Here is a 16,671-nt window from a genome sequence, read left to right as displayed (position 1 = left end):
TAGCAAGTTTGATAGCCTTTGGAGTATTCTAAGGTAGTAATTTCTTTGGTTTAACTTCATAGGCTTATAAACAAGCAAAGTAGTCAAGAGTATAGATGTAAATCTAATTTTTCAGGCAAAACCATTTGGTGATTATGCAAATGGAAAAAACCATTTTTTTAAAAGTTTCATTATTGTTACAGTAGACCCTGCAAAACACACTTACATAACCTCTAAATAACGGGAAAATCAGGACTCACTTAGTAATTATTATGTAGCACTAAAATCCTTGAAACACAGGCAAATTTAATATTAACAGAAGTGCTCATGTTTGGTAACCATGATATTTGATCCTTGCTGAATAATATAGGTTGCGCTTTTTTTTAAAAAAAGGAGTCTCCTAAAAGAAATTGAAGACCCTTTAGAAATTTTGCAAATAAAATCTCACATTTAGTTGTTGCCAGGAAGCTGGTTGACATATCCATATTGTGAGACCACACAAAGCTTCTTGGCACACCTTCTTGAAATAGTTAACTATCGAAGAGGCAAAAATAAACTTTGTTCTTCCTTTTATAATCTCTGCATGATCTTTCAATTGGGAGTATTTTCTCCGCTTCTTTGGCTCCTGGCTTTACATTCATCTTAGCAAAAGCTTTATTCAAATCATATTCTTTGTCCCTGTAGTCTGCATGAACATATTACTCTATTCCTGATCCTGTGCAACAGTGTGTATTCCTGGCAAGAATACAGTGCACAGCCGTGGAAGGAATGTGGGCCTTTAGTGCACTGGTTTCTCCAGGACCCAAAGGGTTGTGTAGAGGAGCAGCAGTACACACAGTGATCATGAGATGCTGGAGGGACCAGCTCCTTTCAGGTTGAAGCCAGGTTGGAGCTGGTTGCGCTGCAGTGGCAGCTGGGAGAACTTCGCAAGCAACATTTTCAGGTTTTAATCCCATTTACTAAATCTGTCACATTTCTGACACTGCCTTACAGATGAAATGACTTTAACCTGTGGGACATAAATAAATTGCCAGTTGCTGCCATGCATTTGGAAATTACCTGTGAAAGTTGATGAGCAACTTGCTGCTCATCAATGAATTTCACAATATAAATATCTGAAGTTTTCTGTCATAATATTAATAAGAGTCAGAATATTATAGAGTATTAGTTCATTGTTAGTACCTATACTTCCACTATATTTAGCACATACATAGTGCCTTTACTACAGTGGAATGTTAGCTGACCATATATTCAGAAATAACCTCAGTTTCTGAATCCCAACTCACTAAAAAATAAATGTCTGAAAAATGATATTGAAGTGAGTCTTGCAAACCAAACTTCTGTTTGAATGTAAATCAGAAAAAAGACAGATGGAAAGTAACCTTACAAGTCAAAATTCTAAAAATGAAACTCAAAATCTTAACATGAGATCATTTAAATATGAAATTAAATTCATGTGACCAGAGAGGAACAAAGAAGGCTTATCTGCCTGTCCATCTGGCAAATGAATGACTGGGAAGATCATATCCTTAGAAGTGTTCTTGCAAAACAACTCACTGGGGACCCGACCATAACCATGTGGATTGTGAAATGTTTGTTGCTCTTGTATCAGTGGTGTGTTGTGGTATTATTATGATGTAGACTTTGGGGTTTTGTATTGTATGAGAAAGTACTAGGGGGTGAGTCACAGCTTTCTTGGGGTTTTTTTTTCTGTTAGTGAAAAACTCATTTTCTCCATTTTCAGTTACTGATTGATAGAAAATGATGACTCTGTCCTTGTATGGATATGGTGCTAAAAGTTTTATGTGATTAACAGCATAATTGGGAAGAGAAAAAAAGAGATGGAGAGTGAAAAAGAAGCTAAAAGACGCCAGAAATTGAAATATTTATTGAGATAAAAGATGCCAGAAACAGAAATATGAACAGGACAGGATGAAACTGATTATTTTGAAACAATGCAGTAAACTGAAGGAATAAATGGGCATTTATTTGCATCATATGCTTTTCTTAGAACAAATTTCAAGCTGAATACTGAGTATGGCAATATTGATTATTTGATGTTTCATTCTCTTCAGATGAATTGAGGTCTTACCTAGATATTTCCTGTGAATCACTAAGTCCTTAAATCACAGAATACTGTATGAACTTTCAAGTGTTACTTCAAACCAGGGCTTATTAAAAAAATTCAGCAAAATCAAACTAGAGGGCTCTTAACAAAATGTAAACAAAGTATATCTGTCTGGCCTCTTCTGTTCTGTATTGTTGGGAAAGCCTTCAAAATAAATCCTGTAAAACGCTGGGTTTTTCCAAGGCCCTGGGCAAAGACTGAGCCCATGATTTATGAGGCATCACTATAAAGTAAGAGATCAGGGTCTCCCCCTCTCAGAGGGGGACTTCATGGAAACTGGTCTCTGCCTTCATCCACTGCTGCTGTGGAGCACCTGAGGCCACCGTGTTCCTTCTGCCACATCCTGCCTTCTTTCATGCAACAGGGGAAAAGTCTGAGACAGTCCTTGTAGCATATTTGTCCAAAACACTAAATTTGTCAACATCAGTAGGATTAGCAGCCAAGTTCCCTCTACTCTTGCCTCTTTTGGGAGGACATGAGGGAAGTTTCAGGACTATTGTCAAAGGAATTTCTACTGTTGGTAGCAGGGGAGAAAGAGCAGCGTGTCATACCACTGCCAGAGAATTAATTATGAAGAGAAGGTGTATATTTTTTTTTTCTGTTGAAGAGTATTTACAATGTTTTAATACAGTCATGATGGTGAATTCTTTTCCCAGTCTGACACACAGTTTATCCTTTAATTTTTATGCTCCTGCCCACCACATGTCCTTTCCTTATTCAAAACACAGCATGAAAATATATTTTTCTGATGAGAGGCAGCAGGCATGGCCATTTAACTGTATGTTTTATACATCTACAGATGCAGCAGCTTGAGAAGCAAGTTATAGATGCTGATCGTCAAGCAGAGAGAGCGTTTCAGCAGGTATCATTGGAATAAATATCTCCACTAGCTGTGTGCATGTGGTACTGCAATGAGGTGAAATTCAAAAAACTGCTTTATTTTTAAGTACTTCTAAAAATGGAGAAGAAGACCGTTTCTTTTAAAGTCAATTGATTTTTCTTAAAGGAGAGTTCTAAAACCTTTCTTTGCTCACTATTTAGTTCAGGTCAATAAAGTCAAAGCTAACATGACAAATCACATGTAGATACATGGAATGAGCTTCTTTACTGATGTGTCATGAGTCTTTGATAAATGATGCATGTAGAAACAAAAGGGAGAGGAAACAATGACCTGTTTCAGAAGATCTGTAAGAAAATAAAATGAGGCTACCCAATACAGCCTCTAAATCGAACTGTTCTGTGTTGTTTGTTCCTCTTGTAGAAGGTACATCATTTAAAGAACGAGCTTGTGGTGAAATATTTAACCAAAGGTGCCTTTTGATTCCAAATGGCAGACTTAGCTACTGTAGACATTTTAGGAACATACCTCTGGTATTGCTGAAACATTCCGCGTATCTTACTGTGAGACAGATAGAAACTGAAAATTATGAGACTGAAAATGCTCATGCACTGATTTGGAGTTAGAAAACATTCCTGACTACGAGCCAAGTATTTTTAAGCATTTTTTTAGAATGCTACTGATAATTTGCTGGGGTTTTTTACAGTGTGCAGTTGTTTATTTATTAAAACATTGTTTACAGCTCCCTGTAGATAAATTGCATTCCTCCCATACTGGTGTTTCTAAAAGCTTGTGCTTTACAAAACTAGAAGCCTCTCACAGATACTAACAAACTCTGTGCAAGATCTCCCAGTGTTTTGCCAGTCCTGTTGGTATTAAATGCATAGGGAGACATAATGAACTGGGGGGTTCTTCTCAAATAGGCTTCAAAACTTTGCAGGATTGTCTTGAAACTTAAGTGTGGAGGCAATTTTAAGTTTATTTTATGATTAAATTACTATCTTTGACTTGGAGTGTTATGCTCCTTAAACTTTCATATTTGATTTTCCAAATAGGTGCAGATCATGGAAGAGAAATTAAAAGCAGCAAACGTTCAAACAAGTGAATCAGAAACCAGGTTGTATAAGAGATGTCAAGATCTGGAGATCCTGATACAAGATAAAAATGATATAATACAAAAATTGGAGCAACAACTGGAAGAACAGGTTAGAAATAATGGTGTTGCAAAAGAGAAACATCAATTCCCTTTTAATTATACAAAAAAAAATTAGATAATAGAGGACAGAAAAGTTTTGCATTATTTCTGTTGTTTGATTAAAGAGGTTCCTGTTGGAAGTATATAGTTTGAATAACGTTTATTCCTTTTCAAATTATGTTCTGGCTTCCATTGAAAGAACATCTGACTTAAGAGGGGAAAGATGATATTCCTCTTCTCTGTCTCTGCTGAAGAGCTTTCATTTTTAACAGAGGAAAGAGGAATAGCAGCCTCTGTGAAGATCCTATTCCTCATTTATTAAAAATCAGCATGTATTGCCCAGGAGCCTGAATGACTTCAAGCAATCTTAGGATTTGTGTCTGAAGATACTACTCAGGCAGATTATATTACTCAGTCAAAAATATGCTTATGTCAATTTTTTCCAGAAGCAAATAAGACTACAAGAAGCAAAAATCATAGAAGAAAAAGCAGCTAAAATAAAAGAATGGGTGACAGTCAAGCTTCATGAGGTATAACTCTTGCTACAATACTTACACAGAAAATATAATGGTGTGACTGGATATCCCTTAGACCTTTTGGCTGATAAAGGCCTGTGTGCCATAGTTTAAAAAAAAAATTAAAAAAAAAAAAAAAAAGCTTCCCAGTTTCATTAATTTTATAGTTATTTGCTGGAAAGAGGAGAATTGAAAACAACAGCACAGAGAGCAGAGTGTCCATGTCACCTAAATCCTGATGTCTGATTTGGTCAGCCAGTATGATCTGGGTCCTCTTTCTGGAGAAAGGACCCAGGACTGCTCTGTGGAAGGTCAACTTCTCCACTAGTTGAGGGAGCTTCGCTGGCAAACAGTTTATTCAAGCAGATGCCTAAAGTGTGAATAATCCCCAGAAAGCCGACCAAGCCTGCTGGGGCCTGGCAGAAAAAAAGCCTTGATCATTTTTTGTTTCACAATGCCCACACTACTCTTAGTCATGAATAGTTTCAGGGACACCAGCTCCAGTTCCAAGAGACCAGTTGTCTCCCTTTTTTCTCTACTGTGGTAAGATAACTATGTCTTTGCCCTGCCTAAGGCTGCCAGCTTTGGGGTGCAGCTGTGCTTTCTCCTCCCTGGGTGTAGAACTTAAAGTTGCCTGTAAAAGTTAAAATCTTACTCTCTTGTAGTTTACTGGAAGTTATACTTGAGTTGGAAAAAAAATTAAGTTACTGTTTTTGAAATAAGAAACTAGAAGGTTCTTACATAAAATACTTACTTTTCAACTGTGAGGGCTAAAGTAAATTTTTTTGAAATAATTTAATAAAAATGCCATTAAATTTAGCTAAAATTACCATGAAAAAGTTTGGACAAAATCAAGTATGACTCAAAGTACTTACTTGCTCTTTATTGAAAATCTCAAGCAAGTTTCGCAGATATGACTACGTGTCACTCAGTGGGAAGTAGAATTGCTGGCTCCCTTCTGTGTGACATACTCAGATTCAAATCTCTTTGCCTAATCTGGGGCAGGAGTTTGAACCAACATCTTTTACCTCCCAGTGGTGGGCTACAACAATGGGATGTTGGGTTTTTATTTCCTGTAGAAAGACTTTTGCTTTGTATAAAGTTTCTTGGCACCTATTTTTTTTTTAATTTTTGCTGAGGAATGGTAAGGAGGCATTAGGACCATCATTCCCTCTGATTCCTCTGCTCACTCTTGGTTTTGCAAAGTGGCACAGGAGTTTGTAATTCTTGCCTTCTGCTTTTATTAAAAATGCCAATGCAGTTTTTATTTTCTCTTATTTATTAAGGATTTTTAAAGCAGTCATGGGTTTGCTTGGTTGGGGGAATGATTTTGGCAGAATTGAGCAAATAGTCATTGCAGGGAATTAATTGTTCAGAATAAAGAGATGCCTAGACTGGTATTTAGAGAAGTAGCAGAGAGGAGATTATTATTTGACCTGGTTTTATCCTTAGATAAGCAGAAATTCAGAGAAAACATAAATGATGTAATAGCTTTAAGATTTGTTTCACCAGTGGATGAGATTACATTTATATGCTTTTAGTTAGAGGTGGAAAATCAGAACCTTCGCTTGATCAACCAAAAGCAAACCAAAGAGATGAAAACAGTACAATCTAAGCTGCAAGGTAAATGTACAAATCTTCTGAAGACTTCTCTCTCTATGGTATATTTCTTTCTATTCCCTATTAATGTGTGCATCTACATGATTGAAAATATTCTATGAAATCACGAAGATTTCAGAGAGTATGAACTGACATCAGAGTGACTGTACATGAAGCTGTTAGCAAGGAGACATTTGGTTTTATGCTGAGAAGACATGCAGACAAGGCACAACTGGTATTTGTGGGGTGAACAAAACTGTTACTTAAGAGGTTCTGCAAGTAATAAGATTTTATAGGATTTAGGACAGGCCTTTGCTTTCCCTTCTTTATAGCATAGGTGGTCACAAAACTGTTAAAGAATACATGAATGTCAGTCTGCATTTGCTTTTTCTAGCAAATGGTCAGCTGGGAATCAGAACTCAAATCAGGTATTTCTAGTTACTACCTTTGACTACAGTGATACAAAATCTTAATTCAGACCCAGTAGCACCAGGTTCCTCTCCAAATGGGTACAGTAAATTTAAAAATCATAAAGTGTAAATAGAAAAAAGAGGAGTATCCCCTCCAAAGAGCATTATTTCACATGGATCAAAGTTGAATTTTATTCACCACCATGTTGCCTGTTCACCAGCTTTCTTAAGTGTGTCCTCTCCATATTTGGTTGACCTGACAATTTACTATCATATGAAAATTTGGTACTTTGCTACCTAGCCCTCATTTCTTGATAATGTATCTTACATATGCATGTAAATACACAGATATTTAGAAATGTGTGTAGAGAAGTGTGTGTGTGTACACACATAAAATGCATAATATATAAAACACAAAAAATTACAAATTCATATACAATATAAAGTTTTTAAGATGCACTATTCTGTTAATAAAGAAACTGAATAGTTTTGCTTCTTTGCTATCTTTTGATAAGTAGCAATTCCATACACTTCTAGTCATTCTCTTCTGAGAGATCTATTTAAAGGCTTTTTGTGACAGTATTATTTCCAACACACAGTTACTGATATGCCCAAAAATATGTAGCAACTTATTAGTATTTGCAGTGTCCATGCTGGTGACAGGCAATAAATTATGAACACGTGGTAGTGTTTTAAGCAGATTTACAAGTAGGGTAAGGGCCTTTTGTTCCTAGATCAGCCACAGGGATTTTTTTGAACAGGGATGGACAGATTTAATGTTCAAGGCAGTTCATCAATTTCTGTTTTCACTTTCTCTTGAAGTCCTCCTCCAGACCTCTAAACCTAGTAACTTACTCTTCCATATTTCCTGTGAAACTGTTAAAAGATTTTTTTCTTTCTATTGTTATATCAATTTTTAAGAACTAGAAACATTGCTCTGGGTTTCTCCTGGTGCGTAGAGATGTCAGGTAGGATTTTTCTCCTATAATACATCTTTTATTATCTTTTTTTTCTAAATTTTAGTTAACTTTAAAAAAACCTTTACCCTGCAGAATCAAGAGAAGAGTTGCATAACTTGTTGTATATCACTAACACAAGATTTCTGAATTACTATTCTTCAGAAGCTACTGGTAAGAAATCTGTTACTTCAACACAGAAACCTGGAGAGTGTCAGCGACTAAGCAGTTTGACTTTTGGGTGCTTTTCAAATAGAGCGAGAAGTCCTCAACCGTCTCCTAAGCCTGAAGAAATAAGCAACACTTCATCTAAAGAGTCAGACTACCCTGAAGGCAAAAACATGCCAGGTACCTTGTCCCCCACACTGCCATTTTATTCTGACACAAGTGGGAAACTAAAATCAACAACTCTGTCAGTGCATCCAAACCAGCTGTTTTCAAACTACATACCAGTACTGTCTCCCTCTTTACTGCCACTCTTCTATTACTAGGAAGAAATCATCCTGTTGAGCACTACAGTCTCTGTAATACCACTGAAACATTATTTGGCAGCATGCAGAGGCTGAGTGCTTTGGCTGTGAGGTAAAGATGTGGCTGTGACCTTTGTTGTTGCTCTGATCCTTCACTTGAATCCCTTGTACCGTTTGTGACCTCAGTATTTTCTCCACAGTTAATCATGGTATCCAAACTGGAAAGCTGAGGTCTTTTGAAAATCAGAAGCTGAAAGAGATCTTATGAATATTTTGTTTATTTATATTACAGAAAGTTCATTATGAAGGTGGCTGTATATTATTACTTCTGTTTTTACAGAGGAGGGAATTGAAGTAAGACTGATTTTTTTCAAAGAGGAGGATAAGACATAGAGCCTTAGGCTTGCCTAGATGGAAACAGATCATTTTGGGGACTTCATTACTTTAATGTGGGTGAAATTAAAATCTTCGTCTTATTCAGTCCACTGCAACTTCACACAGGTTATTTAACATAGACTTTTCAAACTGTCTGTGTAGAAAAACCCTGGTTCTTGCATCTGATTTAATTTGGGAACATGCAGGCTTCCCTAACATGTTGTAAGCTATGAGTTTCTCTTGCAAAACCAGGTAAAAGTGAAGAGCAGAAACAAAGCTATTTTTAACACAGTGTCTTTCCTGAAGTACTTTTCATAAGACTCTTGTACATCTTAAGCATTCACCATTGGGAATACAATAATAGCTTCCTGAATAAATTTCTGTGTAGAAACACTGTAGGAATGTTCAGAATACTTGATTTGTTAATGAAAATCCTTTATGACAAGCTTTTATTAAACTTTGATTTTCCTTAGATTTAATAAGCAACTAAATTTTTATGCCCTCTTAAGTAGTTGGCTTTTTGTTAGTTTTGTTTGTCTGTTTTCACACATACATAGCTTAATTTAAAATATGGTTCCAGTCTGCTTATCTTTATATTTATTGCCATTTTTAGTTCAGCTAGAACTTTGCGTAGCATTTATTACAGTTTTTTGGCAAATGTAATTTTCATTCAGTCACATAAAAAAAATTATAATATTTTTCTTAATATTTATTATTTACAATATTAAAAAACATAAGTGTTCTCACGCATTTGAAATTATTGCCTACTTACTAGTTGCAGACATGATGACAAAACCATTTATCAGTCAAGTTTGCTAAAGTAATTTTCTCATGCTCATTATATTTCTCCTCTAGAGAAGGATATCCTGGAAACTACCTTTGCTGGTCCTGTGCATGAGACAAATAAAGGTCAGAAGTCATTGCAACAAAGTTCCTCTGCTCCAGAGCAGAACAAAAATGTGAGAATAAGCTGCTCATCCAAAGACATAGACAGTGACATGTCAAAGAACTCATGCACTACTGGGAGTGACTGGAGCTCAGATGAGGATGGAGGAGACAATAAAGGACTGAAATCCAGGTGTGCATCCACGCTTTCAAGCCACACATCTGAAGAGAACGCAAGGTACAGTAGGGTGGGAAGTGAAATGTATTTGACAGCATCTGATGACAGTAGCTCTCTCTTTGAAGAAGAGAGTTTTGATGTTAAGAGGACTCAGCAAAAGAAGCTATACTCATGGCAGCAAGGGTCCCAAAGAAAAGGCCTGAGCAATCTGGGTGGAAAGTGCAACTCTGACTTCACAAGGAAAAAGAAAGACCAGGACAGTTCTTCAGATGAACTGAATAAGAAATTTCAGTCACAGAGACTTGATTATTCATCCTCATCCAGTGAGGCAAATACCCCAAGTCCAATTTTAACCCCTGCTCTGACACCCAAACACCCAATTCTAGCAACTTCTGCAGGTTCTCAGTGCACAACTCCGACAGATTTTCCCTCAAATTTGCCACATCCAAAGTTACGGACTCCTAATGTCTTTTGCCTAAATTCAGTGTTAGCAAAGAAACACCTAAGCCAGCCCCAGCTGAGTTCTGACAGAATGTTTGGTAGAAATAGAAATGCCATAAGCATGATCCGTCCGTGGAGACCTCAGGAAACAGACATAGATCTGGTGGATGGAGAAGATACCGATATTTTAGAGAAAATGGAGATTGGCTGTGATGAAGGAGTGTTTACCTATGACTGCACTGAAGCACTAAATGCTGAAGCCCAGGAACTCTGTGACACGACAAAAAAGGGTGCTAGCAACAAACCTCCAACGCCTCCATTACATCGATTTCCTTCCTGGGTAGGTGTGCTTACAGATATTTTTCCTACTGGCAAAACTAACTTATTTTCATGACTCTCATCTATGATTTTTGTTGCCTCTATTTTAATTACTTTCTGTCTAATGACAAGACAGGGCATTACCTTTATCATAACTACAAACTCAGAACCTAGTTTTATTTTCAGCACAGTATTCCTGACGTTGAAAAACATGGTCTCCATTCTATAGATAAACCCATGTCTTTTTTATGTCACATGTAAGTTATGTATGTCTTTTTGAGTGTATCCAAGGATGTAATGCTTGTGAATGCATTTATTTATTTATCTGAACACTAACACAGCCCAAGAATGCTGGTGTCAATGCCACTCACTAACCACTGTACCACTCACAATCTAGACAATTAAATCAACAGCACACAATTTCAAATTACAGAAGTAATTGCTCACATTTCCAAGTAAAAATTTAAAGCCATCAGTCAGGATATTAAAATAGATATTAATATGTCTTACACAAAATCCAGAATTAACCGTGTCAATACTCACTGATTCTGCAGTTTCAGTGTTGGAGATTTGCTAATTAATAATTTATTAAATATATTTACTTACTAATTATTATTCGGAGAGGAATAATACATTATGTACCAACTTCTCTCTATATACATTTTAGTGGACTTTTTGCATTACACATATTCTTATTGTAGCCTTTTAACACAAAATGGTTGAAAAGTTGTCTTCTAATGGCATTTCTCTGCTCCTAACACAATCTTCCATTAAAAACCATTCTTGCTATAGCTTCTTTGGCACCTGATAATAGTATTTTTAAAGAATAAGTTACTTACATTGTATGAAAAATGTCAAAAAAGGCTGTGGCTATGATGTGTACAGCATAGAAAAGAAAGATGCATTTTTTAGCTGCTATTGACAATGTCATTTTATGAACCATTTTATCACATACTTGCCCTATGTGATAAAAGAACTAGGAAGCTAAATAGAACAAAAAGTAGTTGCTGTGTTTTAATTTTCTACTATCAAATCCATTCTGCTGTATAGGAAAGTAGAATTTATGCTGTAGCCAAATCTGGCTTAAGGATGTCTGAAGCTTTCACCGTGGAATCTCTTAATAAAAGTAAGTGGTTTAGTTGTTCATTGTCCCATCAACAAAAGTTCTCTTCTTTATGGTGTTTGTGAGCAAGGACCTTTAAAATGTTTTTAGAAAGATTTAGTTGTCAGCTATTTAAAACCTAGAAGATCATTGGTTATCTTTCTATTGTCTTCTGGTACCTTACATCTTGACTTTGTGCTGAATTTGTTCACTCCAGTTTACTCTGCATTTCACTACTTTGAAGATTCTATACCAGGTACCAATTTAAAAAGGGCTGGTGTTCGTGAGTGCTAGTGTTCGTGAGTGCAGTTTTATTTATGTTTTTAAAAGCATTGTAAATTTAAAAAAGCTATAAATCTCACATCCAGAACAGTTTAGGAGTTAGTTTGCTTTTTATAGCAGTTATACAACACAAAAAAAATTACATTTGAATTTTGTTAATTGGGGGGTAAATTAGGAAGGCAATTTATAAAATATGTTGCTTTTTTAGGTGCTGTTTCACTACCTTCATGCTCCATATCTGGATTATATACTTCTCTGATATATAAGAACATAACCACTCCTGTCTACACCACTTTGAAAGGGGTAACTGTATTATTGTTTTAAGAAAATTTTAAATACCATTAGGCTTCACATCAAGAATCTTGCTATTTCACATTTGATACTACCATGCCGAATATGTTGCAAGTTGACGTATAGAGATCAAAGACCCCCAGAAATAACAGAAATGTCAAATAGCTTGGGGGGAAAAATGCCTATGAAATTTTACTGGCCTAGGTCAATTCTTCTTAGGTTCCTTGCTGATTTTTTCCAAAGGCTTGTTAATTATTAAACAGAACCACATGGTGTTCCATGTCATAATTAAAAGTGTGTGTGTGTGTAGAAATGTCTTTGTGTCAATGCCAAAGCTGCTTCTAGTCACACAGTCAGCAGTCAGTAATCACAGCATTGTTTGTTTTCTGGCAGCCTTTTGTGATTTGGAAAGACCCATGCCTTGAGCTACCTCAGGTTTCTGTTTTAAAGTATGGGTGTGGTTGACTATACAGAGGGCAGAGGGAATTCAGTTTCATGTTAATATTTGTGTGCCAAAACTCACAACCCAGGCAAGGAGAGCTTTGAGTATTATGAAGCCAGGAGAGCCCTGCCACAGTACACAGGAAATGACTGATACCCTTTCTGCAAGGTATCAAAGGATGTTGTGTTCATTTCTGCAGAAAGCAACTCAAATAAGCAACAGCCCATTTCTAGATGAGTCCTCAGGATCTGAGGAAGAAGACAGCTCTCGGTCCAGCTCGAGGACTTCCGAGTCTGATTCTCGGAGCAGAAGTGGTCCAGGGAGTCCTCGGGCTGTGAAAAGAGGTAGGCAAAGCCATAAGAAAAAGTAACTTCTGGGAACTTTGGAAAAGTAGGGAATTTACATGATTTTCTTAGGAATTGATTTCTTCCTTAAACGTGGGGGCATCTAAAATCTAGGCTCTCAAAACCCAGATCAATAGATCTGTCAGGAGAAACTCTGTCAGGAGAAAGGACTGTTATAGATGGCTTTCTTTTTATTGCTGTTATTACAGATATCGTTTTAAGGCACTAATCTTGTAGCTGGCTGTTGTCATGACTTGTACATTTAAAGCAAGAAGCACCATTCTACATATTTTCTGTCATGCCAAGGACTTCCTGTGACTTTTAACTGTAGAAAAATAAAAATTACATAGAAAAAAAATTGCCATCAGAAACAAAATGGTCATATATTCACGTTTATAAAATAATTTCATGTGATCAGAAAGCAGATGGAAAAGTTCCCTCAATAAATTATTTGGTTCTGTCACCTCACGCAATAAAAGACTTCTTTCATTTTTACAGTGGTTGTCTTAGGATCCTGTGCAAAGATTTAGTTAGAACACTAACTGGTATTGCCCTGTGTTTTGTGGAAGACAAATCTCACAAGTTTAAGTGACTGTGTTTTCCATCTGCAAAATGGAAATAATATGCTTCATAATATTGAAAGATACAGTCCTTCCTCATTAGATGACATTAGCAGTGTTACACCTCTGTATTTCTTCACTGTGTAAACCAAGGGAGACCAAGATCCCAGTGAGTGTTAAGATCCCTCATTATATATTGCTTTAGAAATGCTAAATAACATTATTTGGTAGTCTCAATTATATAAATAAAAATCCCAGTTAGCAGGAGCTCCATTCAGTGACCCTAGAGCGGATTGACAGACCCACTGGTCCCACTTGGCGTTTTCCAGTGGCAGCCACAGCTGGAGTCCAGTCCTGTTTCCAGTGATGTAGTTTTGTCACATTAGTGTGAAAAGGACCCATAGATCCTGCTTCCCAGCAGCTTCATCCTGCTGAGCAAAAACCATTGCCATGGCTGCAGACATATCACATGTTATGTGCTTACACAACAGGAAAGCTAAATTGGGTAATTTAAAAGCTGGTTTCACTTGCACTTTATATCTGTGGCTGTAAAATGGAACCATTTCTTTTGTTGACGCTTTCGTCCCATAAAATAATCTTTACATTGTTTCATGTGTGGAAACCTTTCTTAACCACAAAACACGTATGTACATGTCTTTGTTGAGATCACATTCTTTAAAATTCTAGGCAGTCACACATTTCACCGAAAACAGGATTAGCTCGCTGCAATTTGTTATGAAAGATCCACCATGAGAAGAACCCACTCTGAAAGTCTTGGTGGCTTACCAAAGTAATAAATGAGAAAAGCCTTTTTGAAAAGTAAAATTGGCAAATGAGTTGGGAAATTATTGAAACAAAGGAAAAAAGGCCTTTTCATTTCAGTTTTGGAGAGTATGTGGAACACTAGTCCTTACAAAAGAACACATTTACTTGCATGAAAATATTTTTATAATGAATGAGGGAGGAGTTTGAATTTTTATTACTGACTGACTAGAATTGAAAGCAGGGTGCAATAATTTCAGGATTAAAGCTAATAAACTCTAAACCCCCCTGAAATATGAAAATCAAACTTCTAGAAAACCTTGGTATACAAATTCATGCTAATTGCAAAACAAAGTCACCTACAGCTTCAACACAAAGCAGATGTTGAGTATGACTTTGTAGTACGCAAGCAGCTGCCTGAGAAATCTGGATGCTATAGTGAGTGAGAGAAGGTGCAGGGGGAAAGCTGCTTAGTTTAATTAAAGATCCTAGTGTTTTTTTCCTAGACCATGAGTATGATTCATGGCACTAAATTCCTCCTTAAAGAAGCTGTGGTAATGTAACAGAAAGTAGTAATATACAGAGTGTGCTGATATTCAAAAAAATCCTTGGTTCCTGGTGGATTTATGTTTGCCTGCAGATTCTATTCAGATATTCTTTCTGCATGACTATTCTAATCTCTGTTGTTTCTAATGTAACAAAAAAAAAAAAAAAAGAACTCTCTTTCTTCTTTTACCACAGGTGCATCTCTGTCTTCTGTGACCTCAGAAAGTGACTATGCTATTCCTCCAGATGCATATTCAGTAGATACAGACTATTCAGAGCCAGAGCAGAAACTTCCTAAGACCTCGTCCTCATCTAGTGATAATGGAAAAAATGTGAGTACTGAAGTTCTGTGAAGTGCACTTGAGGTACTGTGTGTATATTTATGTTCAAAGACTGCAACCAAACCTTTCATTCAGTCTTGCTGATTCACAGACTGCCTTATGAGTACAAACAGCAAAATATACCAACTATGTTAGCCACTATTACTGTAATTAGTGAAGGAAAGTGGAAGATAATTCTAACCTTTCCTATATAATGAAGGAAAAATAGGTCAAAAACTCCAGAATACAATTCAAAGCACTTGAGATTTCCTTTCTTGGAACCAGGTCTGGTATCAGATTGCATATGAAATATGCAAAACAGTTTTAAATTATTATTTGAAAAGTCAGGTAAATAGAAAGGTGTTCCAAGAAGGAGCTGAAGTCATCAGTGGAAATCTATGTGCAGTAATGTTTCTATCCTTTCCTCATACAGAAAAAACATCAGAGCAAGCCTAGGTAGAGTAACATGTGAAGACAGGACAAAGAAACCAAACCATAATGAGGTACTGGTCAGCCTCCGGGAGCTTTTTAATGGCTTGTGTTAGCAGTTAGTGTCTAAAAATACAAGTGGATTGACTACCTGCTGATGAAGATTATTTTAAGCTTTCTTCACAGAGCAAAACTGTGACCTCTTTTCTGCAGACGTACACAGTAGAGGTTTGTCTGTGAGGAGCTCAGAATTACAGTGCTTTATATCTGGTTTTCAGGTTAGGACCTGGAGTTGGGAAGGAATGATATGTTTAACTTTTATTCATCTTGTTCCTTGTTTAATATAAACAACTAGAAAGTAAAATCAGAAATCATAATATTCTTCATTCTTTTGTATAGTTTGGGGCACTTACTCTCCTTCATGTACTATAACAGTGAGTAGGGATATTCATTAGTTATCCCATGTGCATGACATTTGTCTTAATTGATGCTTGTAAAAACATTGTCTTTGAATTAAAAGTGCCAACAAATACTGTAGTTATTATTTAGCATGCTTTTAAGCCATTAATATATCTGTATTTGTGTATTTATACATATTTCTGAGGGGCAGAAGTATATATGTATATCTAACCACTTTTTATCTAACTTCTAAACAACCAGGAACCTTTGGAAAAATCTGGATATCTGTTAAAAATGGGTGGTAAAGTAAAGACCTGGAAACGACGGTGGTTTGTACTTAAAGGAGGTGAATTGCTATACTACAAATCTCCAGTAAGTACATGTAACTTACCTGTTGTTTTGTCTTAGATCATTTACTGATAATCTAAGGCTGCTAGAAGGAAAAAAAATGCACTTTTGATTTCTCAGCTGTTAGAGAGTGATTCAGTACTCAGTTCCTCAAGAGGTGTACAAGGTACACAATGTCTAACTAGAAAGTATTTATCAAGATTAATGTTTAAATTAGTCCTATATGAATGTATTGCTGTTTGTTGGTAGATTCAAAATACTCTTTTTTCCATTCTTTCCATACAGAGTGATGTTATTCGAAAGCCTCAAGGTCAGATTGAGCTAAATGCATCCAGCCACATCGAAAGGGGTGATGGAAAACAAACAATTCAGGTGCCTGCTTTTCTCCTCTGTTGCTGTTTCAGCATTCCCTCCATCGCCAAAGCCAACCCCTTGCTCCAGTCCCTGTGAAGTCCAAGTGTGGACTTGGAATTAAATAATCAGTGCCTTTCATTTGAAACCAAAGAACTTTTTCAGTGACAGAAGATGTAAAAAAGCCTACCTGGAGTCTTATTTGTAT

The 16,671-nt window shown here is 36.4% G+C and overlaps 1 protein-coding gene across 2 annotated transcripts in view; it reads left to right on the top strand.

The window, feature by feature from the left end:
* Positions 1 to 16,671, top strand: part of PLEKHH2 (pleckstrin homology, MyTH4 and FERM domain containing H2) — a 56,240-nt gene that overhangs the window by 15,967 nt on the left and 23,602 nt on the right. For both annotated transcript variants that reach the window (XM_066178510.1, XM_066178511.1), the window contains exons 3-14: positions 2,907 to 2,969; positions 4,001 to 4,150; positions 4,587 to 4,670; positions 6,197 to 6,278; positions 7,786 to 7,968; positions 9,321 to 10,309; positions 11,338 to 11,413; positions 11,880 to 11,974; positions 12,604 to 12,748; positions 14,812 to 14,948; positions 16,026 to 16,136; positions 16,398 to 16,484. In XM_066178510.1, the coding sequence (XP_066034607.1) occupies positions 2,907 to 2,969; positions 4,001 to 4,150; positions 4,587 to 4,670; positions 6,197 to 6,278; positions 7,786 to 7,968; positions 9,321 to 10,309; positions 11,338 to 11,413; positions 11,880 to 11,974; positions 12,604 to 12,748; positions 14,812 to 14,948; positions 16,026 to 16,136; positions 16,398 to 16,484 (2,202 nt within the window). The remainder of the gene's footprint in view (positions 1 to 2,906; positions 2,970 to 4,000; positions 4,151 to 4,586; positions 4,671 to 6,196; positions 6,279 to 7,785; positions 7,969 to 9,320; positions 10,310 to 11,337; positions 11,414 to 11,879; positions 11,975 to 12,603; positions 12,749 to 14,811; positions 14,949 to 16,025; positions 16,137 to 16,397; positions 16,485 to 16,671) is intronic.

Source organism: Chamaea fasciata, unplaced genomic scaffold (genome assembly GCF_029207755.1).
Source record: "Chamaea fasciata isolate MVZ Bird 193981 ecotype frontalis unplaced genomic scaffold, bChaFas1.0.hap1 SCAF_3, whole genome shotgun sequence".
Taxonomy (NCBI): Eukaryota; Metazoa; Chordata; class Aves; order Passeriformes; family Sylviidae; genus Chamaea; species Chamaea fasciata.
This window is presented reverse-complemented; position numbering and strand designations above follow the sequence as displayed.